This window comes from Lynx canadensis, chromosome E3 (assembly GCF_007474595.2).
Source record: "Lynx canadensis isolate LIC74 chromosome E3, mLynCan4.pri.v2, whole genome shotgun sequence".
Taxonomy (NCBI): domain Eukaryota; kingdom Metazoa; phylum Chordata; class Mammalia; order Carnivora; family Felidae; genus Lynx; species Lynx canadensis.
In genome coordinates, this window is record NC_044318.1 from 19,475,995 (window position 1) to 19,501,916 (window position 25,922).

At 49.3% G+C, this 25,922-nt stretch overlaps 1 protein-coding gene across 1 annotated transcript in view; it reads left to right on the forward strand.

The window, feature by feature from the left end:
* The window catches only part of CACNG3 (calcium voltage-gated channel auxiliary subunit gamma 3), an 83,781-nt gene extending 59,039 nt beyond the window's left edge, over window positions 1–24,742 (forward strand). Inside the window, exons 2-4 of the mRNA XM_030301199.1 lie at window positions 13,246–13,329; window positions 18,097–18,237; window positions 23,657–24,742. Of these exons, the coding sequence (XP_030157059.1) occupies window positions 13,246–13,329; window positions 18,097–18,237; window positions 23,657–24,168 (737 nt within the window). The 3' untranslated portion in view covers window positions 24,169–24,742. The remainder of the gene's footprint in view (window positions 1–13,245; window positions 13,330–18,096; window positions 18,238–23,656) is intronic.
* The last annotated feature ends 1,180 nt before the right edge of the window (window positions 24,743–25,922 follow it).

A 25,922-nucleotide genomic window follows, 5' to 3' on the forward strand; every position in this document is an offset into this window, starting at 1 on the left:
CAGCCCGTGGTTCTGGTTCAGGTGCAACCCAGGCGTGCGTGCACCACGCACAGAAGCTCACACCCCCGCCAGCACACGTGTATACAGTCATGTGCACACCCCTTTCCATTCTCTGCTTTTCTGGAATACGTTGGCATCCGCCTCTGCCGACCCCCCCTCTCTCTCTCTCTCTCTCTCTCTCTCTCTCTCTCTCTCTCTCTCTCACACACACACACACACACACACACACACACACACACGTGCGCGCGCTGCGGCCCTCACACGTCCTGCCCAGAGACACCCCACCACACCTCCATCATACTGCAGGTCCCGAGGAGATCCTAGTGGGCGAGTGGGCAGGGGAATGGGGAATCGAGAAGGAGAGACCCGCCTTCTCTCTCCCCCTCTGAGCCAGGCAAAGGGCCTGGAAGGAAAAGCTCAGATGCCGGGGAGAAACCGCGCAGGCTGCAAGGTTACCTTGCAGAACGAAATCCCAGTGTGGTGTTTGCTCAAAATGCCAGAACTATTCCTGGATGTCAGGTGCGGTTAATGGTTGCCATGGCAACCTCCCATGCTTAATGAATAGAAGAGAGTAAAAGATTCTGGATATAAATGTCAGGGCCTGGGCTGGATTTGCTTGGGAGCAAAGCTGTTTAGCGCTGGGCAGAGCTGACCAGTGGAGGTTGAAATGAGCAGCCCAGGGTAGCGGGGAAACAGACCGCGGAGGTTCTCTCTCCCTTTCCTCCATTTAGCAGAGTCAGAATGGCACAAAATGTCAAAAAGTATGACTTTCTGCACAGACAGTTTAAACACAGGCTCTGGTGCTGCGGGTTTGATTTTGCAACATGTTTACAAAGTTTGTAGCGGCAGAAATCTGAGCCCAGCTCTCTCAAGAGTTAAGAGACGCCGCTTTTTAAAACGCTCCACTGGATTAATTTTTTTTTTTTTTTCTAATGAAGAAAGTGCCAAATCAGCATTTAAAAAATAAACTTTTGGACAGACAATGTCAAGAAGATAAGAAGACAAGCCACAGGCTAGAGAAAACATTTGCGAAAGACACACCTGATAAAGGGCTGTGAGCCAAAATATACAAAGAAGTCTTAAAGCTCAGCCATAAGAAAACAAACAACCTGATTAAAAAATAGAACAGATAACAGAGGAGATACATCCTCAGAGAATATATACAGACGTCAAGTACATGTATGAAAAGATGCTCCACATCGTATGTCGTCATGCAATGCAAATTAAAACCACAGAATACCTCTTAGACCTATGGACCTATGGACCTGTGGACCTATTAGAATGGTCCACATCCAGAACACTGACAATACCAAATGCTGGCAAGGATGTGGAGCCACAGAAACCCATTCACCGCTGGACGTGGAGAACAGAAACTCACTCAAAACAGTGGGACGCCTGGGTGGCTCAGTCGGTGAATCATCTGACTCTTGATTTCAGCTCAGGTCATGATCTCGAGGTTCATAAGATCAAGCCCCATGTTAGGAACTGCACTGACAGCTCAGAGCCTGCTTGGGATTCTCTCCTTCTCTCTCTGCTTCTCCCCCACTCATGCTTGCTCACTCTCACTCTCAAAATAAATAAATAAGCCTTTTAAAGGAAACGGTTTGGCAGTTCCTTCCAAACTGAATTTACTGTGACCATATGATCCAGCAATTACACGCCTTGGTATTTACCCAGATACCCCTTGGTGTTTATGTCCACACACAACCCACAAGTGTATATTTATAGCAGCTTTATTCATAAAGGCCAAAAACCTGGAAACAACCAAGACGTCATTCAGTAGGGGAATCGATAGATAAACCTGTGCTACATCCAGGCAATGAGATTTTGACCCGTGCTAAAAAGAAATGAACTTCAAGCTACGACAAGACACGGAGGAACCTTACGTGCATATTACTCAGTGAAAGAAACCCATCTGAAAAGGCTGCATACTGTGTGATCCCAACTCTCTGACATGCTGGGAAAAGGCAGAACTATGGAGACCGTAACAAGCACAGTGGTTGCCAAGGACTGGGGACATGGAGGGACGAACAGGTGGAGCACAGAGGATTTTCAGGGCAGTGAAACTACTCTGCATGTTGGTGGATACACATCATTGCACGTTTGTCCAACCCATAGAATGTGCGACACCAAGAGCGAACGCTCGTGTAAACTGTAGACTTTGGGTGATAATGACGTGTCAAGGTAGGTTCGTTGACGGTCACAGGTGCACCTCTCTGGCGAGGGACACTGGTAGCGCGGGAGGCTGTGTGTGCGGAGGATACGGGAAGGATATGAGGCATCTCTGTACCTTCTGCTCAGTTCTGCTGTGAACCTAAAACTGATCTGAAAAATAAAGTCCACTCAAAATAAAAACCTTTCGAACCCCACACCTCCACACGTGAGGCTGTGATTGTGGCGTTGACATGTGACTTGCAGAAGTTAGAGAGCAAACGGAGGGGTCAGGTCACGAGGGATAGGTCACCGAATCTCCTTCAAATGTCAGCGCGCCTCCGTGGTCGTGTGCAGGGCTGCGTTTGGGAGTGGTGCCGAAGTCCGCTGACACTGGTGAACGTGAAAGCTAAGTCCAAGGCACAGGTGTGCCAGGGACCGGGCTGTGGGGTGCCCACATGTTGGAAGACCTCAGACAACCTTGTTCCGTTTCCAGCCTCTTGCAGCTTCAGATCTTGTAAGGGGGAATCGCCGTCCTTAAACCCTCCACGCTCCAGACCCCACCTTCCTTGTCCTCGGCCACGGCCTTTGTGCGTGTGACGATGACCTTGTGTCCACTTGGCTAGAGAGCGTGGCTCTCAGACTCTGATGTGCATTGGGATCTGAGGTGCCTGATAAGAAGCACAGGTTCTCAGAATCCAACTAGTGCCTCCAGTAAGGGGCCCGGGAGTGTGCTTTTTTTAAAACAAAGGTCCAGTGGACTCTTTCATGGACCTTTTGTGGACCTTCATGGACCTTTCACAGGTACATGCAACTTTCCCAGGCACCTCTGGAGGAGAGATGCCATCACCTAAAAGCAGCAGAAATGAAGGGGCTGCAGGCCTCTCCCCAGAGCCCCTGCCCAGCCATGGCCGCCTCTATGGTAAGGAAACGGGCTGAGTTCTCACTCCTGTGAGTGCCTGCCTAGGTAGGATTAGGAGGGCTTTCAGAAGCACACAAGTGATTATGGTGACCACCCCACCCTCATAGTAATCCACCTTTAAAATAATACTGGGGTGCCTGGGTGGCTCAGTCAGTTAAGCATCCCACTCTTGATTTCAGCTCATGGTTTCATGAGTTCGAGCCCTGCGTCAGGCTCCGCACTCACTATGCAGAGCCTACTTGGTAATCTCTCTCTCTCTCTCTCTCTCTCTCTCTCTCTCTCTCTCTCTCTTTCTCTCTCTCTCTCCCCCTCCCCTACTCACGCTGTCTCTGCCTCTCAAGAAAGTAAACTTAAAAAAAAAAATAATAAGCTATCAAACAAGGAAAATCAACACACTTCTGATTTTTTTCCATACTATTTTAATGCTCTTTTGTAAAAGTCAAAAATCAAATAATTTCCAGTGTCATTCTCCCTCTATGTACCCCTGTTTTGCTGTACCCCAAATACATACCTCATTGGTGAATCTCCCTCCGGTGCCTGTGCAGTTGGGTGCGAATGCAAAGGAGAGGCAGAGGACAGGTGTGGACTGGAATCATCTTGGTCAAGATGGGCGGAGCTCTGGGCTCCGGGACTGGCTAGGACCTGAGTTTGGGCTAGGCTGGTGTCCCTGTCGCACCTGCAGTTAGCCAAATAATTAAGGACCAGGGAAAGTATTTTACCCCAAACCCACCCAATGGGCTGATCGACAACACCAGGCTCTTCAGAAATAAAGCAAGCCAGGGGCGCTGGGTTGGTTGAGCGTCTGACTCCTGATTTCGGCTCAGGTCCTGATCCCAGGGTTGTGGGACTAAGCCCTGCATCAGCTCCACATGAACATGGAGCCTACTTAAGATTCTCTCTCTCTGTCTCTCTCTCCCTCTCTCTCCCCCCCTCTGCCCCTCCCCCTCAGTCTCTCTCTCTCTCTCTCTCTCTCTCTCTCTCTCTAAAAGGAAGGAAGGAGGGAAGGAAGGAAGGAAGCAGGCCTATCAACTAGGTGCAGAGAAGGGACCCAGAGTCCCTTGTCCTGGCTAAATTTCCCGTACTTGGTCCCAAGGCAAGATGCTCTCTCCATTGGGCATCTCTCTTCAAGTGGATATGCGAGGACTCTGGCTGGCTTGCCTTTCCACCCCCAATTGCCAGTTACTTCTTCAAAGGGTTCACAGTGGCTTTCGATGATTCCTCTGAAGGTGCACTCCATTCCTGTTCCTCTGCGAACCCCTGGCATCCAGAGATCTTTTAAAACTATAAGGCAGACTGCATTTCTCAGCTGCTTAAAGCTTAGTCTAGCTTCTTCATGGAACTGCTCTCCCCTTACTCACTCTGTATCACTTCTCCTGGTTCCAGAAACACACTACACATTATCCTGCCCCAGGGCCTTTGCTTATGTGATGCCTTCTTCCTAGAAAGCTCTTCCCTCAAATCTCCCCGTGGTTGGCTTCATCTTCTCACTCATGGCACCTTCTTGGAGAGGCCTTCCCTGTCCGCCCAATCTCATGACTGTCCGTCCCCGAGTCAAAATAATAAACTCCACGTTTATTATTTTCATGGCACGTATCACTATTTAAAAGGACCTTTTCCTTTGTACAGAAATATTTGTATTTATTCCTTCACTGTAGGTGTCTCCCCACTAGAGCATAACAGCCTTGAGATCCAGAACCTAGTCTATCTAGTTCGCTGATAAAACCCCAAGTGCCCAGGACAGAGCTTGATGCAAACCAGGCACCTCGACAGACATCCATTGAACGAGAGTGAATCAGGTTGTACACTTCGATCAAAGAGGATCTTTGTTTCTCCCAAACTCACTCACTCCTGTGGTCCCCTTATTAGAAGCCATGAGCCGTAATAGCTATACTGTATGTGCTCAGACAGACCAGGTTAGTTCAGGAACTCATTACCCAAATCCCCGCACATGCTCGGTTGCGGGGACAAGCAAGCAAATCCCCTTCACGGGAATATGTGCATGCATGGCCTGACCACTTATAAAACCAGGCTCAACTAAAACACCCTCCCTGCCCCATCCCACACCCCCACCCCCATTCCGTACCCCGCAATTCACCATCTTTGTCTGGCAGCCTCTCTCTGATTGCCAGCTCTTGTCAACATGGGACAATCCAATGCAATGCAAATAGAGGCAAAAACGATTGCAAAGTGAGATTGCACATCTAGCAAAATACACAGAGTGTCACGGAATGGATGTGAGGAGTGATGTGCTATGCCAGCCGGGGGCCCCAGGAGCCGGGCGGAGGGACACCCGTTAGCAATGGAAGAAGAAAAAATCAACAAGAAGGATGATGTGCTATAGGGCACATCCAGTGATTTGAATATCAAAGGATTAAGAGAACCTCTTGAGAAGATGATGACGTACTCAAATATTTTTTGCCAAAAGGACCTACTTTATGATCCTACTGGGAAAGTCAGACTTTACGATCCAGCTGGGAGAGTGAAGGATTTCATATTGGGCTCTCGTGATTTTACCAGAAAGAAATTATGTTCTCTTCCCGCTGAAAATCAACACAGCTTGCTTTTTTGTTCATCCCAGCGCATAGTTGGAAAAGATAAGACAAAACAAATGTATGCTCATAGATGATCGTTTCATTTTCAAGATAAAGATGGGAGCGTCTCTTTGAACCTCATTATTTACTATGAAATAAAGGTCCCTACTTTCAAGTGGACTCACCTGGAAGGGGGTGGTTCTCAATCTCAGCTGAACAGTTAGGCTCATCTGGGGAGCTTTGAAAACTCCAGATGCCCAGGGGCGCCTGGGTGGCTCAGTCGGTTAAGTGTCCAACTTCAGCTCAGGTCATGATCTCCCAGTTGGTGAATTCGAGCCCCACATCAGGCTCGAACCCACTGACAGCTCAGAGCCTGGAGCCTGCTTCGGATTCTGTGTCTCCCTCTCTCTCTCTGCCCCTCCCCTGCTCATGCTTGCTCTCTCTCTCTCTCTCTCAAAAATAAGCATTAAAAAATAAAAATAAAATAGAAAACTCCCCATGCCCAGATAGATTAAGTACAAAGCTCCGGGGGTAAAACAGAGCACCAATATTTTCCAGCCACCCCAGCCTCCACTCCGGAAGTTCCAACATGCAGCCCATTTGGAAAACCACTGTTTTAAGCTATTCTTATCCTCCGTAATAGAGCTCTATTCTATTACATTCTCACAGTCAGGCAGTAAGTTTTGCTTTCTTAAGTATTCCTGGTGCATAAACAAACCTGATGTTTGTTCGTTCCTGATTCCTTAAGGCAAAGTCGTCACGATGGGGACCTAACAAAAGACCTATGTCTCTAGACCGAGAGCTCCGGTCTCCACTTAGCCTTGGTTTTGAGCTCTGAGCTGGACTCTGGGGGCCTGAAATTTGGGTGCCCCAGATGGGCTGCTGGCTGAGATGGGTGCCAAGGTCCAGGCACTGGGTTGGCAGGGTTCCTGGGCTGGACCATGTTCTGGGCACTGGCACTGAGCTGAGAGGGCCACCGTCATTCTGAGCACGTGGTAACCATCCAGAGACTACTCAGAAGTGATGTCCCTTTATTAGGTTGGGGAAGGCAGGTGCCCCGGCCACCAAATTCTCTCCCAGGACCATCAGTGTGGGCTATGCACACTGCACTCAGCAGCCAGATGTGGGGGTCCTTACTGGAAAACCATCTAGAGGTTCTGCTGATGCTGGAGGAGGGACATCCAGGGGATGGCTGCCCCTCACTCAGGGTCTCCCTTCAGGACTTCACACTTGAGAAGGTCTGTTTGCTCTGTGTCCAGTATTTCTGGACCCGAGGCCAAAAACACTTGAGCAGAGCTGTCTTAAGATGACCCAGAAAAGCTCTATCTGGCCCTTGCCCGAACTTGGCACAGCAGGTGGTCTAGGCTTGTTCTCGCTGAAGTTTGACCCAGTAAATCTGCCACAAGAGACCTTGTCTTGCCCCTCTGGGCTTCCTTCTGTTCCTCAAACTAACGAAGCTCATTCCCACCTCAGAGCCCATGCCTCTGCCTAGAAAGCCCTCTCCGCACGCTTCACATAACTGGCTCCTTCTCTTTATGCAGGTCAGAGCCCGAACACCGCCCCCCCCCAACCACCACCACACTGCCCCAAATTGCTCGCCGTCTGCCCCCACCCCATGCCTAGTCACGATGACATCATCTGTTCTGTTTCCTTCAAAGCACAGGGACCTTGTTCATCTATGTAGTCTGGAGACTCTGTCCCCAGTGAGAATGTACGTTCCTAGAACCAGAATCTTCTGCCTTGGCCACTAGTGAATTCCTAGGAAGGGGGGGGACAAAGTTTGAAGCGACCAATCGTCACAGCCCAGATGTCATACCTGCCCTATCCCAGGTTCCCACCACCTTTCTGCCACCCACCGGGAACCACTGGAACTGTCTTTCAGACCAACCACCACTGCTGCTCTAAACACCCTCAGTTACTCTGAGTTCCCAAACGAGTTTTCCTCTCCCTCTCGATGACACGCACGCTATTGCACTCTGACTGGGACAACACACCTCCCTTCTTCCGATGAACTTTTAATTACCCTTCAGATCTCAGCATAGACATGATTTCACTCAACCTTTGGTCAACAGAAGTCGCCCTACTGAGCTATCAGGTGACAGAATTTGGGGGGGGGGGGTTACGGAAATGCTTTCACTTTTAATCTTATGCCTTTTGATATATACTGTCTGAATTTTCCAACTATGAATACCTGCATTTTTTTAAGTTTATTCACTTATTTTTGAGAGAGAGCGAGCGAGCACGAGCCAGGGAGAGACAGACAGAGAAAGAGAGAGAGAATCCCAAGCAGGCTTCATGCTGTCAGCACAGAGCCTGATGTGGGGCTCAATCTCACAAACCATGAGATCATGACCTGAGCTGAAATCAAGAGTCAGACACTCAACCAACTGAGCCATCCAGGCACCCCTGAATACCTCTATTCTTTTCAGTTAACGGCGATTATCTGAGCATGGGATAATGGACTGCTTCTTGCTTTCCTTGTAATATTTCTCTGCATTGACAAATATTCTGATCAATGTTACTCTTCAAACATCGGTGCCACAATGACTTGATTATTACTTCTTTCTTATGTGGTTTAATAGCTTAGAAGAAGCCACCTGACTGAGCTCTTTCATTCATACTAATATTTTGTCCAGCAAATTGCCTCGAGCTTTCTAAGCAGACTATTCTCTCACCTGGAAAAAAAATGATAATTTTGTCCTATTTTTTTCTATTGCCTGTTACTCTCAATTCTGCTTTATTTCTTCTTGCACTAGAACTTGTAGAGCCGTGGTAAATAACAGAAGCGATGGTGGGCGTTCTTACCTCATTTTTTATTTTACTGGGAATATTTCTAGGGTCTGACCTTTAAGAAGGCTTGTTGGTCGAAAGAAAGTCCCCTTCCTCTTACGGAAGACGTGTTTTTCCATCGGCTGAGCCAGAGATGAACCATCAGCACATTCTTTTCTGCCCAGGATGAGGCTTGTTTTCACCAGAAAACCAGTCTCTGCAACTGATTCACTTTGACACGCCAGGAAATCTACCTTGGTTCTCTCTTCCATTCCAGACCTCTTCCCGGGGTCCTGCGGTCTGTGGGTTCTCACAGCCTAGGTCTCACACCTGCCCTACCCTGCGTGCACATTGCCTCTCCCCTGTAACCACCGGATCTGTGCCCAGATCACCTCCCACCACCGATCCTCCTCCCAGTTTACCACATTCCTGCTTTCTGCTTCTCTCTGCCCCAGGGCCTTGGCTTAAACTGTGCTGGGTGAGTGCTTGTCCCTGTGTCCTGCCTCATCCTTGCAGGGAAGATGCTTTCAACGTCTCTCTTGGTTCCACCCTCTGCGGTTCGTGGGCAAGTCCAACCCATCCTGTTTTTCTTAGATTTACTGATAGGGGGAAATACTCCTGAGAAAAATGTAAGTGAGAAGAACATCATGATCTCAATTTTATAAAACCATTTGTGTGTGAAAGCGTGGAGGGGGGGGAAAAGTCTGGAAGGAAATATACAGCAATGCTAAACAGTGGTTATTTCAGGGAGCTGGCAATGTGCTCTTTGCATGAACAGCCAAGTTCACTTTTTGATGAGTCGTGATGGCAGCAGCTTCCTTTTCAGCGTGGAGTCTTCCTCAGGGAAATTCTTGATTCCCTTTCGTTTTAGATTGTTTTTTTAAATCTCAACCTGGCACCAATGTGTCTCTTCTGGTCCTAAAATACCTACCAAAACCAATGGTAGTAATAGCTATAATTTATTGAGCTCTTACTATGTGCCAAGAGCTGTGCTAAGTGGTTTACGTCATTGCCTGATTAAAAGAGTATGTGCTGAGAATACCAGCCGACGCTCTGTCTGCTGTTAGAGGCTCCGTTCATTCTCATGACAACCCCCACGACATTGATGTTGCTGTCGTCATTCTACAGAGGAAGAAACTGAGGCTGGGGGAGGTAATTCGCCACAGGTAGCTCAAGTGCCAGAGAGCTAGGTGGGGAATCTGGCCAGCTGGAAAGTTCGCACCGGTCTCCAGGGGGCGGCCGACTCCCCAGGTGCAGGGGAGTATTTTCACATGGAGATGTGGGACAGAGATCCCCATTTTTTTAACAGAAGCTGTAAATGAGGCTTTCATGTGACATATCCTGAATTTTAAATTGCAGCAACATATTGAACTTAAAAAAAAAATACATCAAAATAGGCATTAAACTACCGCAGGTAAAAAATAAAACAAACCAGGCAAAAACACCAAACAGAACGTTCCGTGACCCAGATTTGCCCTAGATGTTATCCCCTTCAGAAGAACCAGCTCGGATTATGTCCTCCGAGAGTCCCCGGAAGGCCCAGACTCCTCTTTTTGTGTTCTCTCACCGGACAGGGACCTTCAGACCACAGATCAGCAAGACCTTCCCCAGCCAGATAGTAAATATTTTTTGGCTTTGCTGTTTCTGCCACAACTCCGCGGCTCTGCCATCATAGCGTGGAAGCCGTAAACAAACAGGCACGGTTGTGCTTCAATACAATCTTATTTGCAGACACTGAAATTTGAATTTCATGTAGTTTTTTGTGTGTCATGAAACAATATTCTTCGGGTTGTTTTTTGTTTTTTTCTCCAGCCATCTAAATATGCAAAAACCATTCTTAGCTCATGGGCTGTGCAAGAACAGGTGGTGGGTGGCTTGAGACCCTAAATACCGGGGACTGTTTCTCCGGGAGCTTCCGGTGTTTGCTGGCTCTAAGCTGTAGTTTCCAGGTGTGAACCACCTCGGGTAAGGCCCGGTTCGCAAGCAGGTGCAGACATGCGCGGAGCTCTTTAGTCCCATGTGGATCCGACGGGTCTGTCTCAGTAACGTCCACATTTCGTTCTCAGCACCAACGTTTCTTCCTACCAAAGCCTTTGTGGTGCCTGTCAAACAACAAACAGGAGGCGGTCCTACAACCACCACCTTTGCCTTGCTCGGTGGTCCCCAGCGTAGATTATGGGGCAAAAAAACATGGTTGGTGGAAAAAAATCACTCACTGGTCCGATTCATTTCCACAATTGGTGGCTATGGATAGACCACGAAATTATCATAAAGCCACCTGGCCCAGGATGTTGCTGGCAACTCTCAATGTGTGGAAGAGAGTGCAGTTCACAACAGTGGTTAGGACTCTGGCTTTGGAGGGGCACCTGGGGGGCTCCATTGGTTGAGCGGCCGACTCCTGGTTTCAGCTCAGGTCACGATCTCACCATTCGTGAGTTCGAGCCCCACATCAGGCTCTGTGCCGACAGCTCAGAGCCTGGAACCTGCTTCAGATTCTGTGTCTCCCTCTCTCTGCTCCTCCCCACTCATTCTCTCTCTCTCTCTCTCAAAAATAAATAAACATTTAAAAATTTTTAAATTTGGAGTCAGGCAGACTTCCATTCAAGCATGCCGCTTATGAGAATGCTATTTATGGCTGTGTGCCTTGACGAAATCATTCACTTTCCTAAGCCTTTGTGTTCTCGCCTGTAAAAGGGGATCAAAATGCCAGGTACTTCATAAGGCAGTTTTGAGAGCTAACAAGGATAAAACATGTAAAGGAATTAGGTTAGCACCCAGTACATGACATGGGCTCAGCGTGTGTGACTTCCTATGACTTATTATTCAACTAGCTGGAAGGGAATGGGGTTTACAAACTAACAGGAATATGCGAATGGAACTCTAAAATCTAAACAACAAAAAAAGGAGCGCCTGGGTGGCTCATTCGGTTAACCATGTGACTCTTGATTTCAGCTCAGGTCATGATCTCGTGGTCCTGAGATCGAGCCCCACGTCGGGCTCTGCGCTGACCGTGGAGCCTGCTTAAGATCCTCTCTCTCCCCCTCTCTCTGCTCTTCTCCCCCATTCACTCTCTCTCTCTCTCTCTCTCTCTCTCTCAAATAAATATTCAAAAATTTTTACACAGTCTGAACAAGAAAAAAAAATGAAGGCTTTTTCTTTCAATATCAGGGAAGAAGCTATGACTTTGTGTTTCTTCCAAGAATTTCCTTTAATCTGCAAGTCTTCTCTCCAGGACCCTCTCCTTGGTTCTGTGTCCACCCTTTGCCTGGTGAGCAGAGAATCAGAACCAAGGAGATGTTCTGCATATCGCATCACATTTGTTGGGAAATGCCTCTGGCTCGGAGCCTACTTGTAGCAGGGGTTAAGTGCATGACACTCATTATTACAAGATAATAATCGACATAATAATAATGGCTACCTTTCATAGTCTAATGGTGAAAACCACAGGCTTTGAAGCTTGGATTCCAATATCGACTCTTCTCCTCTCCAGCTGTGACACCTCAGTCTCCTCTGTGATCTGGGTTGCCTCATCATCAAATGTCAGGATTAATAGCCCCTACCTCCCAGGGAGGTGGACAAGAGTAACTGAGAAAAGGAATGTCAGGTTTCAGCTCTGTGCTTGGTCCACTGGAAGCATTGAATAAGCACTAGCTGTTATGATGGCACGCCTGGAGTTTTGCAAAAATTATCTCCACTTCACATACTTTATTTAATCCTTATAGTAACTGTGCTGCAGTATAAGGCCAGATCTGTGTGATCCAAAACCTTGTCTACTCTCCGTGACATCACACTGCCCCTCCCCTCCATGCCACCTTCTCAGGCTGGGATGAGAACAATGATGCATAATGTCCTGCTGGGTTAAGGTGAGGAGTTCAGAAATTGCTGTCATTTATAAGAACTGGCACAGCCATTAGCTGCCCCAGAGACTGGTTAATTGCCTAGTTAACAAACACCCACAATGACTATCAAATACCCAAAATGATTTAAGTCAAACTGATATTAGGGGCACCTGGGTGGCACCGTTAAGTGTTCAACTCTTGATTTCTGCTCAGGTCATGATCTCAGGGGTTTGTGAGGTCGGGCTCTGCACTGACAGCACAGAGCCTGCTTGGGATTCTCTGTCTCTGTCTCTCTCTCTCTCTCTCTCTCTCTTTTGCTCCTCCCCCACTCTCTTTCTGTCTCAAATAAACATTTTTTATAAACTGATCTTGAAGAGAAAAAAGGAAGCAAATGCTGACAGTTTCTGCAAGAAACCTGTACATTCTGTGTTTCCTGAAGGCGTGGGCCACACAGCCAAGCACAGCAGACTATGACCCAGGGTAGGAGAAGGAGTGAGGGGATAGTCCTGTGTTAGATATGAGCAGGATCAGGGGCAGTGTGCTATTCCTGAAGCTACGCCCAGGATAGACACCTGGGAGTCAGCAGATCATGATTGGAATGCTGGCTCCCCTATTTACCATGTGAGCTCAAGCAAAATTCTTAGGCCCGTTTCCTCATCGATAAAACGGAAAATTAATACACACAAACTCCATTTCCTTCTTTTTTTCCTCACCAATTGTGTGTGTGGGGGGGGGGGGATAGATAAAGCAGTCCTCATAATGAATGATTATGTTTCATAGCTATTTGCCCTTCCCGATAGATCTCAACATCATGCAAAAAATCTAGGAGGCAAAAAAGTTAAGTCTTCTGCTTCTTTTTTTTTTTTCCTCCTCTACTTGTCTCTCTTTTGTGTCCCAGACAGATGCTGACGGGCCAACAATATGCACAGCCAACAACAACCATGGAAGGATCTTCACCGTAGGGGTGAGGACCCAGGCTCACCCCAGGGGCTCTGGCTCCTCCCCCAGCTCAGGCCCACATTTGTTTCCACAGGGGCTTTCCGAGGAGTGTGCAAGAAAATCGATCACTTCCCTGAAGACGCAGACTATGAACAAGACACAGCAGAGTACCTCCTGCGTAAGTTTCCACTTCTGGGGTCTCCCCCAGGGTGGGGGGGACAGGGAGGGGAGGGTGGCCCTGCCCGGCTGCCCCTGAGGCTCCTCAATGCTCACCCCTGGAAACGGATACTCCAAAGGAGCTTCTGGGACCTTTGCTACTAGACAGAGACATTCAAGCGATTCTGATATCTAAGTCTCTTTAATGTCAATAAACCAGAAATAGAAAGGGGAAAAGTAGGTGAGTCAAAACTGAAAGGTTCTTTTTAGTCTGCTTAGGAGAAAATCTAAGGAATTTTCTTCAACTAGAACACAAGTTTTTGCCTTCCTGAGAGAGCGGAGTTGAGGTATTAATGGGCACGGTCCTAAGGAACAAGCCCTGGGAGAATAGATGTAAATCCAAGTTCACCTCTCTGTAGTTTCCATCCTATTGGGGCAGGGCCAGCATGTGGGCTGGGGTTGTCCCAAGATCAGTAACCTGGATCTGACGCGGGACTGTCACAAAGGCATCACGTGAGGGGCAGAAGAGATGATGGCTTGGTGTGAGGTTTCTGGGTTCTGGTTGGTCTGGGCTTTTACCCTTGTCTGACTCCCTACTGGCTGGATTAAACCTGGGTCAAATTGCTTAACCTTTCCATCTCTCAGCCGTCTTTATCTAGTCGGATATGGAGATGATAATGTCATCTACGTGACAGGCTCAAGAAATTTAACTGAGCTCACACACGTTACCCTCAGCCCAGGGCTCAACTTGGAATGATGAAGCAATGTGGGCTCTCTCTTTTCTGTCGCATGAGACAAGCATAGCAAAGTCCAGCTGCAAATAGGGGCCTGACATTGATCTAGGCACAGAGAGAACTTGGGGCTTAACATAATCTAAATGTAACTTCTTCAACAAAATGTGTGTCAAGTTCAGACAAAAGGGAATTTCAAAGGCATTGACTAAATTTACTGTTAGGGAATGTTAAAAGTAAGGGGTGTTTTTTTTTTTTTTTTATGGCTATTACAAATAAAAACTTCAAGAGGGGCACCTAGACGGGTCAGTTGGTTAAGTGTCCAACTTGGGATCAGGGCCTGATCTCGAGGTTCAGGAGTTTGACCCCTGAGTAGGGCTCTCCACTGTCCACACAGAGCCTGCTTCAGATTTTCTGTCTCCCTCTCTGTCTCTCTCTTTCTCTCCCCTGCTTTCTCTCTCTCTCTCTCTCTCTCTCTCTCTCTCTCTCTCGCAAAAATAAACTTTAAAAATAAAATAAAATAATAAAAACTTCAATAAATTGTCCTATTCAGAGTATGTTTGTAACTCGTAGCTCAAGAAGAATGGTGTTTCAATTTCAACCATTTTTAGCCCTACTCATACCTGTTAGTCTGCAGACGGACTGTAAGTCTCTATATGAGCCTTGAACCACATTACAATGTAAGGGGTAGTAGGGTCGATTAAGAAATAGTTGTTTTTAAGATGATTTTTAAAATGTAAACATACCATTTCTCTGTTTGCGGTCCTTATGCATCTAGTAGGATTTATCCAAATGCCTATGGGAATTTGTACCAGCAGCAGAAAAATTTGGTACGGGGACTACAGGCCACATGTAGAGATGTTGCTTCGTACACGGACCTCCTCAGAAGAATGACCTTAGTGTCATCTCCAGGGGGATTTTACTGAGTACGCATGGTTTTTCTTTCTTTTTCTTTCCTGCTTTAATGCAACATGGTGATGTTTGCCCTGCTGGAGGTGAAACACAGCTATAACTTCTATTTCACAACTTGCAAAACTGATTTAAGTTCTTCCCAGAGGTGGATTGCTTTTCCAACAGAGTATTTTGCTCCCCCTAAGAAGGTGAGGGTCCTTGCCCCCATCCCACGGTCTACCCACACTTCACTGGCCACAGAATCAGGCTGAGGTTAAGGAGAGGCCTTTATGAGTACACGAATGTCCCGCTGGGAATTTTGGAATCCCCGACCCCACCACACGGAGCCAGGGGCACACTCCTGCAGGGTTCTCCAACCTCAACTTACCCCTAGATAGTTTGGGGAGGAAGAACAGTAGAGGAAAGAAGTAAGTAGGGGAGGAAGACAGTAAAACGTTTTTGTCTGAAGCCCCCTCGTGTCCATAGGGCTAAAATGAAAGTAGAGTAAATCACAGAGGCGACGTTCTGAGGCAGACACCTGCAACACTGTGTCTCGTTTGTGGGTAAAGAGTGAGTCTGGCCACCAGCTGGTTGCCACGTCGTTACTGCAGCCACCTTGCAAAGTTGCACCTTTATAAGCAACACAGTTCAATAGCGTCAAATGTTCAGACTGTCTCCTTTGTGCATAATCATAATTTAATCATGCTTTGAAATTTTTTTTTTAATTTAAAGCCTCTTTCAATCAATTAAACTCATCACATTGAATATTTGCGCAATTCCTGCCAATACACAATGCGAACAAATGCTTTAAAGGTTTGTTCGCAAGTTTCCCTTGAAGCCATTGGAGGCAGATCAACCCCTGATATTTGTGGGGTCCCAGGCTGAGGGTCCAAATGGAAGCCCATAAGTCATATGTGTCAATATTGAGAAGTTATAAATGAGCTGTGCCTGCAGCCAGGCTCATGTGCCCACCCGGGACTCCAGAGCCCCCCCTCCCCAGGGTACCCCTCGACTGGGGGCTAAAGGAAGCAGGGAACCCAGCCTCTCCCAAAACCTCACCATGGAAGCAGAGTGTTGGGAGGGACGCTGTTATGGGGCCCCGGGTCTGCCCAGACTCCAGTGCTGGGTATGTGGGTGGCTGTCTTTAAGCAAAAGCGAACACTCTTTCATTTTCTTCTCATTAAGAGAACCTCACCCTTGTGTGCCCGCACACCCTCACCCCACGTCTACTCCAATGCCCTTCCCAGGCAGCCCCCTTGGCTAAATCAGCTACCAGACTTTCAGAAAACTTTTGTGACATGACATTAAGTTGTAGAAAGAGTTTGGCAGTTGGCACATAAGCACCTCCGTGCTGTAGCAAAGAGAAACAGCAGGGGTAGGGTCACCATGAATGGGGGCTTGAAAGCCTTGAACCTTCAGCTTTGAACTTCCCAAGGCCAAAAATGAACTCACACCCTTCCTGCCGTGACGCCCCCCCCCCCCCACTGCTGCACCTGCACATGCCCTAGGCATTTTGGGCACCACCCTGAGCTCAGCAGCATGGCACCCGATATGGGCACAGTTCTCAGCTTCTGTGTCTCCCACCACGCATTGCCAGTTCTGGTGGCTTCACCTTAAGATCATATCCTGGGGCGCCTGGGTGGCTCGGTCGGTTAGCACCCGACTCTTGGTTTTGGCTCAGGTCATGATCTCGGGGTTTGTAAGTTCAAGCTCCACGTCTGGCTTCACGCGGACAGCTTGGAGCCTGCTTGGGATTCTTTCTCTCTCCTTCTCTGTCTGCCCCTCCCCTGCTCTAAATCAATCAATCGATCGATCGATCAAAAGAAATATACCCTAAATCCTACAACTTCTCACCATCCCCGGCCCTTCCAAGAGCCTCATGGTGTTCAATTCTCTCCAGTCGCCATCTTGAAATGCTTAATGTTGGAACAAGAGACCTTGCATTTTCATTTTGCGCTGGGGCCTGCAAATGACATAGCCATGTCTGACTGTCAACTCAACTGGCTTGTAAGCCCCATGAGACCTGGGACCCTAACTCTTTTGTACACCGTGAACATGGAATTTATTCAACTGGTATATTCTGGTCTGGACAGACCAGGAAATACCCTTATACTGGCTGGGTAAATATTGGAACCCCTACCATAGGACCCCTCCCCAAGGCCTAAGGGGCCTCCCTTAGGGCCTCTCCATGATCCAGCAACTAAAGAGTTAACACAGGGGCCTCCAGGAGCTGCTCCAGCCCCTCAGCCAGCCCCTACTTTGAAGGGCAGCTCCTGTGCCCTGGGGGTGGCCGCACATGTCCACTGGTGGTACCTGAGGGCCCAGCACAGCGCCTGGCATCCAGTAGGTACACAGTAACATTGTTGCATGGATAAGTAAACTCCTTTGTTCATTCGGTGACTAAGTGGGTATCAAGAGAATATTGCCAGACCAAGAAATAGGCAAAGATAGGTGTGCAGTGGGAAAAGGCTCTGCATTTTGGCCAACAGCGTGTGAGCCGACGGGAGAGACTCTGGGTGCAGGGCTGGCTACAGAATTGGCAGGGTCCAGGGTGAAGGAAGATCCCAGCTCCTCCTTCAAAACACAGGCAAAAAAGCTTTTTCTTCTTTTCTATTCTCTCTCTCTCTTGATCTGTCACAGTGTCTTTTATTTGCCTACCTAATGTCACACTACCCCGAGGGGCATGGAGACACTCTGAGGGGTGAATGCATAGCTTTGCAGGTGCCTGGGGCTCGCACCGAACCCTGACCCTTCCTCCGTCCATGCCCAGCCCCCACCAGGAACGAAGGGTGCCAGTGATCACTGGTTGGGGCAGGAGAATGGGCAGCTAAGGTCCCATCCCAAGGAGAAGGGGGTGTGGGGAGACAGAGACGATGACACAAGTCAAGGCTCCGAGTCCCCTAGTGCAATGTCTGTGGGCCCATCAGGCTTCACTTCTAAAACGCAATTCAAAGACAGACTGATTAAGAATTTCAGGACGGCGACTGGAGAGCGTTAGCACCGAGCACAGAGCCCTGAGCGGCCGTACTGGTCTCACGCCCATGTTAGATGCAGGCTCTGTCCTCCTCCGCAGGTGCTGTTTTCCCCGGGGGGGGCCTGTGCCTGGGATGGGTGGATCCCGGGGCTGGCGGGGACGCAGGTGGAACCCTCTCGCCTTCTCTCCGCAGGAGCTGTGAGGGCCTCCAGTGTCTTCCCCATCCTCAGTGTCACGCTGCTCTTCTTTGGCGGGCTCTGCGTGGCGGCCAGCGAATTCCACCGAAGCAGACACAATGTCATCCTCAGCGCGGGCATCTTTTTCGTCTCTGCAGGTGAGCTTCCGGCCCCGGCCCCGAGGTCCTCACAGGCACCAACCCCCAGCCAGGCCCACAAGGACAGAGCAGTGCTATTCAGGGTTCCGTCCAGGGCAAGAGCGAGAAAATACTCCGCTCGTGTGAAGAATGAAAAGCCAGGGGCTCCTGGGTGGCTCAGTCAGTTGAGCCTCCGAGTTTGACTTCTGCTCAGGTCATGATCCCAGGGTCGTGGGATGGAGCCCCGCACCAGGCTCTGCTCTGGGCGTGGAACCTGCTTGGGATTCTCTCTCTCCCTCCCTCTGCCCCTCTCCTCTGCTCTCCCTGTCTCTCTCTCTCTCTCTCTGAAACAAAATTAAAAAAAAAAAAAAAAAAAGAATGAAGAACCACAGACTTCACTTAGAACCAAAGATGCTGATACGTGAGGGTGGCATCATAGGAAGGCAGGAGACTAGGGTGGCAGGATCAGCTCAGAGGGGGACAGGGGCTGACTAGTGAGACAGCATATGTATGGTGACCCTTGAACGACATGGGTTTGAACTGCGCGGGTCCACTGAGGAATGGATTTTCAGTAAATGCATACAGTAGTGGAAATGTATTTTTGTCTTCCCTATGATTTTTTTAATGGCATTTTCTTTTCCCTAGCTTACTTCATTGTAAGAATACAGTATAGAATACATAGAACAAACAAAATACGAGTTTGTTGACCGTGTTCTCAGTAAGGCTTCCCGTCAACAGTAGGCAATTAGTAGTTAAGTTTTGGGAAAACCAAAAATTAAACACAGATTTTTGACTGTGCGGGGGGTCAGCACCCCTAACTCCCCTGTTGTTCAAGTGTCATGCTTGCGCGTAGGGTGGGGGGCAGGTGTGGTGCGTGTAATGTGTGACCTGAGGGACTGGTTCAGTGTGCTTTGACGGGGTCCGCCTTTCTGTTCACTTGGGCACGTCTGCATATGTGTCTGGCCCTTTCAGACGTGTCACGGCTTTCCAAGGGCTCAAATCCTCATATTGTTCAAAGCGTCTCCGGGAACCAGGTAAAAAGCCAGCAGCCCCGGATGCCCTCTGGGAAGAGCTCATAACCAATACCTGGCCTGTCCAGAAGGTGGCGAGAAGGATGAGTCAGTTCGGGAAGGGGCCCTATGCTCTGCCTTCTCTCTCTTCCCCCCATTTCCATCCCTCCTCCACCCGCCTCATTTCCTCTCTTACCCCTGCGTTTCCATCCCCCCTTCCATCTCTTCCCACCCCACCCCTCATCCAGTGCCCTCGGGATGAATACTTTAGAGAAGCATAGAACAAGGTGGGTGGGGGAAGGGGACTCAACTCCGGTGGTGGCCTTCCAACTTGGCCCAGTGATGGCAGACTATTTAGCAGGGTGGGAACAGTAGAAGAAGAAATGGTGTGTAAAGGGGGGGCTTTCCTTCTAGATGTTAATTCTGGCTCTACCTGGGTGAGCCTCGGGAACCTCCCCAACTCCCCATACCCTGGTTTCTTCGACTGTAAAATGGGAAATAATAACAGTATCCACGTCTCAGTGTTGTTGGAAAGAGGCTGACCATAAAAAGCACAATATTATTTTATTTTCTTTTTTAAGTTTATTTTTTTTTTTTAGTCATCACTACACATAACGTGGGGCTCGAACTCGCAGCCCCGAGATCGAGAGTCACATGCTCTTCCGACTGAGCCAGCCAGGTGCCCCCCAATATTATTTTCTAGTATTGGAAAAGCAGCAACAACATGGCTCCAAAGTCTAAAACCCAGCGCCCTGCCCCCCTCCTAGACCTTGCCCCCATTCTTCCCCCACTGTTTGCCCTGGGAAACAGGAAAACGGGGAAGTTGAACCACACCAAATCCAGCAACAGACCAGAGAGAAAGCCGCCATCTTGCCGTGGGGATGTGGTCAGCCCAAAGGTGGTCACGGCCCCTGACCACGCTCTGTGTGGACTGACGGTAGCAACTGGCAAACTCAGGAATTTGTGTGGCTTTGAGGCACTTTCTAGTCATCCGCGGCCTGTCCAGACCCGCTGGGCTCTGACTGACCCAGTGGATAATGCATTGTGCTGACATTCGGGTTTCCCATGTGGGAGAAGGATCATTATTTTGTCCCCCAAGGGGATTGTCAGGGAAGAGTGTGTCACCAGCAACTTCTTTCTCACAAAGGGTATTGTGAAAGATGGCAGGTGGATCGGACACATGGGGACTGGGAAACATGAGGGGCAGCGGTGAAAGCCCTGAGGAGAAGCCAGAAGCTTGGGGTCTGTTCCTAGACACGCCCATCTCCCAAAGGAATGCTGAAATGCCTCCATTTTCCCACCTATAAAATGAAAGTGTCAGAGGATTCGGCACTCTCTAAGGCTCTTTTTTGCTCAGCTCTTCTTAGGATCTGAGGTTTCAGGCAAGCAGTCAACAACCTTTTGTTGAGCACCTACTACGGGACAGGCACTGTGCATAATACGGAGGAGCATGGGCTCTGAAGCCAGGCTGCAGGGTGCAAATCTTGGCTCTACTACTTCCCAGCTATGTAACCTTGGGCAAGTCCCTTCACCTCTCTGTGATGTAGTTTCCTTATCTGAAAAGTGGGGGTAACGATGGCCCTACTTCTTGAGGCTGTTAAGAGGCTGAAATGAGTTGGTATTTGCAAGATGCCTAGGATAGCACCTAGTACACAGTAATCACTTACTACATAGGAGCTGCTGGTATATACATTGCACCTGTTAATTCTCGGGCAACTCAATGTGCCTAGTCGTTCAGGAAACACTCTTGGCTATGGCCAGGCTCTGGGCTAGGAGATGGGGCCAAAGCCGTGAACAAAGCCAGCCTAGGTCTGCCCTCAAGATGTTGACAGTCTAGTGGTTGGGAGAAAGTGATTGCCCACCTACATCTTGTTCTTCCTAAAATTTGTTACTGAAATCTAAGTGCGCTGTGGCCAAAACACAGTCCTGGGTTCAAATCCCACCTCTACTATTTCCTAGCACTGTCAGCGTGGAAAGTTACATATCTTCTCTGCCTCAGTTTCCTCTTCTGTAAAAGAGGGTTAGAGGCACCTGGCTGGCTTAGCTGGAAGAGTGTGCAACTCTTGATCTCAGGGTCGTGAGCTCTAACCCCACGTTGGATGTAGAGATTACCAAAAAATAAAGAAATAAACTTTAAGAGAGGATTAATTTTTTTTTAATTTTTTAAGTTTATTTATTTATTTTGAGAGAGAGAGAGAGAGCACGCGTGCGCACAAGTCGGGGAGGGGCACAGAGAAGGAGAGACAGAATCCCAAGCAGGCTCTGTGCCATCAGCTCAGAGCCTGATGTGGGGCTCAAACTCACAAACTGTGAGATCGTGACCCAAGCTGAGACCAAGAGTCAGATGCTTAACCAACTGTGCCACCCAGACTCCCCAAGGGAGGAGCAGGTCGGTTGTAATAACTGAGATGGTGCATGTTAAGACTTTGTACAGTGCCTGGCACATGGTAAGAGCCCTAGAAGTTAATGGCAAGTCACTTGGCTTCCTGCCTCCTTGAACCTGGTCTGACATCCAGGTCTTTCTTTGAACTTCTCCCCCTCCCCCTCCCCCAAAAAAGGCTTCCTTGAGGGGCTTCCCAAACTTTGCCACCAGAATTTCCCTGCTAGCAGAGGAGAAAGAAAACATGGCCCTGGGGACTCGGGGGGCATCACTAGAAGCGCCTTGAGTGAGCTGAAATGTCTTTGAAGTCTGTCTCCCATTTACACTTAAAAATTCATGTGAATTCTGCTCTCTCCTCCTTATTATATCCATGTTCATTTTAATATAAAAGAATGTGTCTTCCCCACTAATCTTCAAGCCGAATTGACACTCCAGAAAGAGAAGGAGTTTTTCATCCTGTGGTTTCCTGCAGCCTGACACGGGCTGTCTGTGTCAACGCCCATGTTTAGAAATAGCTCAGCGATTAGAACTCGCTGCCTACCTGCTGGATGCCTGCGTAGGATCATGCCTGCAAGAGGAGACGGGGCAGAAGCAGACCCCCCAGCCCGCCTTCCTGAAGCAAGTCCTAGATGGAGAATAAAAGGCCAGAGATCATAATCCAATATTAACTCCCCTCAATGCACGTGCACCAGCAGGTCAGAACAGCACTGGAGCAGAGTCTCGTGGCCCCTGCGTGCCCAGCTTTAACCCTTTAGTTGATGGACCACTGGGGAGACCTTGGGGATCCACAAGAAGAGTACGGAGCAGTCAAGGACCAGAAAGGGAGCACAGGAGGCCGCTGGATCTGGTTATTCACCAGCTGTGCTAGGAACTGTAACGAGGGCCTCCATTTAGCCCCGCCCTAAAATTGGAGGCAAGGAGATGCCAGCCGATATACCAACTCCCCCGAGTCAATGTTGGTATCACGCCCCGGAAGAGACAAAAAGAGAGACTCAACCTTTGGAACAATAACGTGAGGAAGGTGGTCAGAGATCATCACAGCCCCTGGGTCCTCAGGTTCTATTGTTTCTTCTTACCACTCCCTAGAGAATCAGCTCATCTCTAAGTGACTATTTCCAGGGCTACTCCGATGGCACTTAGGGACACTAAGTCTGCAGGCCATGCCTACTGGGGACATCGGCTTTGCGCTCCCCAATTCCTGACGCTCAACCGACAGCTAACTGAAAGCATTACCTTCTCCGGTGCAGATAAAAAAGACTTAGTCAGCTACTGGTCCCTTCCCCTTGGACTCGTTGGGTCCCCCAACTGCAGGTGTAGACCCATCTATGTCCACCGGACAGCTGCATTTAGACTCTCGATAGACACGTCCACCTCAGTGCATTCCAATCTTTCCTCTTCTCTAAACCTGTTCTCTTTGCTGCCTCTCATTTTAGCTCAGGGTGTCACCTCATCATCCAAGCTAACACCCTAGCAGGTCACTCTTGATTTCTTCTGTCACATTATGTAGTCAGTAGCCTTTCAGCTCCTGGCTCAACCCCATTCAATGTCACCTTGTTTTCAAACCCCAGGGGCGCACCTGTCCTGCCTCCCTTTGCTCCCGAACCATTTTACATGCGTCTCTGATAGAGCCCTCACTGTATTTTGCTCTAATTGCATTTACATGTCAGTCTCTCCTACCCACGGTGAGGCATTCAGAGGCGGGTACCTGTACCTCCTTCATTCTGCCATCCTCATGACTTAGCGCCAGAGATCAGGTTTTGGTGGAATGAATGGCTCCTAAGGGAGAATGCATGCATTCCGGAGCTCGCCGGCGCTCGCTACAGGAATAGGGCGCATCCCATAGCTGAACGCAGGCCACCTGGGACCGAGCAGCAGAATTCCTCACTTCCCAAGAGACGGACCTCGTGAGACATACCCCGTGGTGGGATTTCCCAGCCATAAATCCATTCACCTGTCTCCCTGTTACCTCCACACTTTCTATAAATATTTCAAGGCTCAAAGTTACCGCAGAGGTGTGTGAAAGATGTGTTTCTCTTTTCCCTTCTTTTAGGGTTAAGCAACATCATCGGCATCATAGTTTATATATCAGCCAATGCCGGAGACCCCGGGCAGCGTGACTCCAAAAAAAGCTACTCCTATGGCTGGTCCTTTTATTTCGGGGCCTTCTCTTTCATCATCGCAGAAATCGTGGGAGTTGTTGCTGTGCACATCTATATAGAAAAACATCAGCAGTTACGTGCCAAATCCCACTCGGAGCTCCTGAAGAAATCCACCTTTGCGCGCCTTCCGCCCTACAGGTATCGATTCCGGAGGCGTTCAAGTTCGCGCTCCACGGAGCCCAGATCCCGAGACCTGTCCCCCATCAGCAAAGGCTTCCACACCATCCCTTCCACTGACATCTCCATGTTCACCCTCTCCCGGGACCCCTCAAAGATCACCATGGGGACCCTCCTCAACTCCGACCGGGACCACGCTTTTCTACAGTTCCACAATTCCACGCCCAAAGAGTTCAAGGAGTCGCTGCATAATAATCCGGCCAACAGGCGCACTACGCCCGTCTGAACTGACCTCTGCCCTCTGGCCTCCGCCCCAGCACAGCCGCGGGGGCAGCGAACAGAGGTGGCTGGGAGGTTGCATGGCATGGTCCTCGTGATGGTATTACTTTTTACAAAGAATGAAACCAAATGGACTCAGCCCTCTCCCAAACTTTGCCCCGGGCCCTCCGGGTCCTACCCCCCTCCCCCAACTCCCAACCCTCCCCCTCCAGCCCCCTCCCCCCCACTTTTCAAGCCAACCCCATGATGTCATTTCTCTCTCTGTGTATCTGTGCCAGATGTTTTCCTCTCTTCCTTCTTTACTGGAAGGACCTCCACATTCTTCCCTCCTTGGAAGAGGACTTTACTCAAAGTCACGGGTGGTGGCTTGGGGGGGAGGGGGACCCCCGATTCCCCAGGCGCGTGCAGTTGTCCCCATTGCCCACTCACATGAATCCTCAGGACCCCAACCGTCCAGGTGGCCCTGAGGGAGGCATTCACCTTTACGTGTTAGAAAAACATGACCAGAAATCAAAGATGTCAGAGCCCTGAAGCAGCTAATGTAATAAGCACTCATGTTATTAAAGGTTTTGCCTTGTTGTAACCAACCAAGCTGGGAGTGTTCTGTTTCTTCCGGCTACTTCTTGCACAAACTCCCTGCCTGCCGTGGGACTGGCTCGCCTCTGTGTGAGAAGCTGAATTCTGCTCGTCACACGCTAACCACCAGGAAGGCTCCCCACCACCCTGTCACCCCTTGAGGCCAGCAAGGTGCTCCCCCGACCAGTGTCAGAGTCGGCGAGTCCCTCCCCTGAATCCCTGGAGGCTAGCTGGGGGCAAGCAAGCTGGCTCTGGTACCCAGGAGCTCTAGGCCCGGGGCGAGTGCACCTGACCTTGAAGCCTCAGTCTCCTCATCTGTACAATGGAACATGGTAGAGTGTTCTCCACAGAGTTGTGAGGCTCAAACAAAATGTCATGTGTAAATAATCAATACATAGGTTTTTAATTTTTGGATGCATTCTAAGCAGAGTGAGCATTATTTGAGTCAACGTGCACTGCTCTTACAAAACTCCTAGTTTTAGGAGTTAGGCTTAAACAACAGATATTTGCTGCTCATCCTTCTGGGCTGGGAAGTCCAAGATCAGGGTGCCGGCAGATTTGGTTCTTGGTGAGTGTGGGGTGTCCCCGATTGGGTGGAGGCCGGTGGTGAGGGCCGGGCGAGGATTCGCCCAAAGCAGAACAGAAGAGAGAAGCGTTTATTGAATACACCGCAACGGGGGCAGCGGGCAGGACAGCACAGGAGAGGCCGTCCTGCCCCAGGAGGTGGTGACGGGCCAGAGTCACAGGGCAGAGTCAGGGAGGGTGGGGTTGGCGGGGGGGGGGGGGAACGGATAGAACTTTCCCTTTTTTTTGGTAATCTTAGGTGGGTTGCAAGTAGCCCATTGGTCAGCTGCATAGGGCCTGTGGCTTAAAGAGCCTCTTTGTATCCAGCCAGGTGTCACTGTGGGCCCTTTGTCTTGTCAAGTCTGTTGACTAAGAGCCACGGCAGAGGGCTTTCCTTCTGGCTTGCAAATGGCCCCTTCTCACTGTGTCTTCACAGCTCGGAGGTGGCAGTTCTCTCGCTCTGTCTCTCTGTCTCTGTCTCTCTCTCTCTCCTTCTTCTTCTTAGGTAGCCACTATTCCCAGCACAGCCCGCCCCCCATGGAGCCCTAATTACCTCCCCATAGCCCCATCTGCAAATGCCATCACAAGGAGAGCTAGGACTTCAACATATGAATTTGGGGG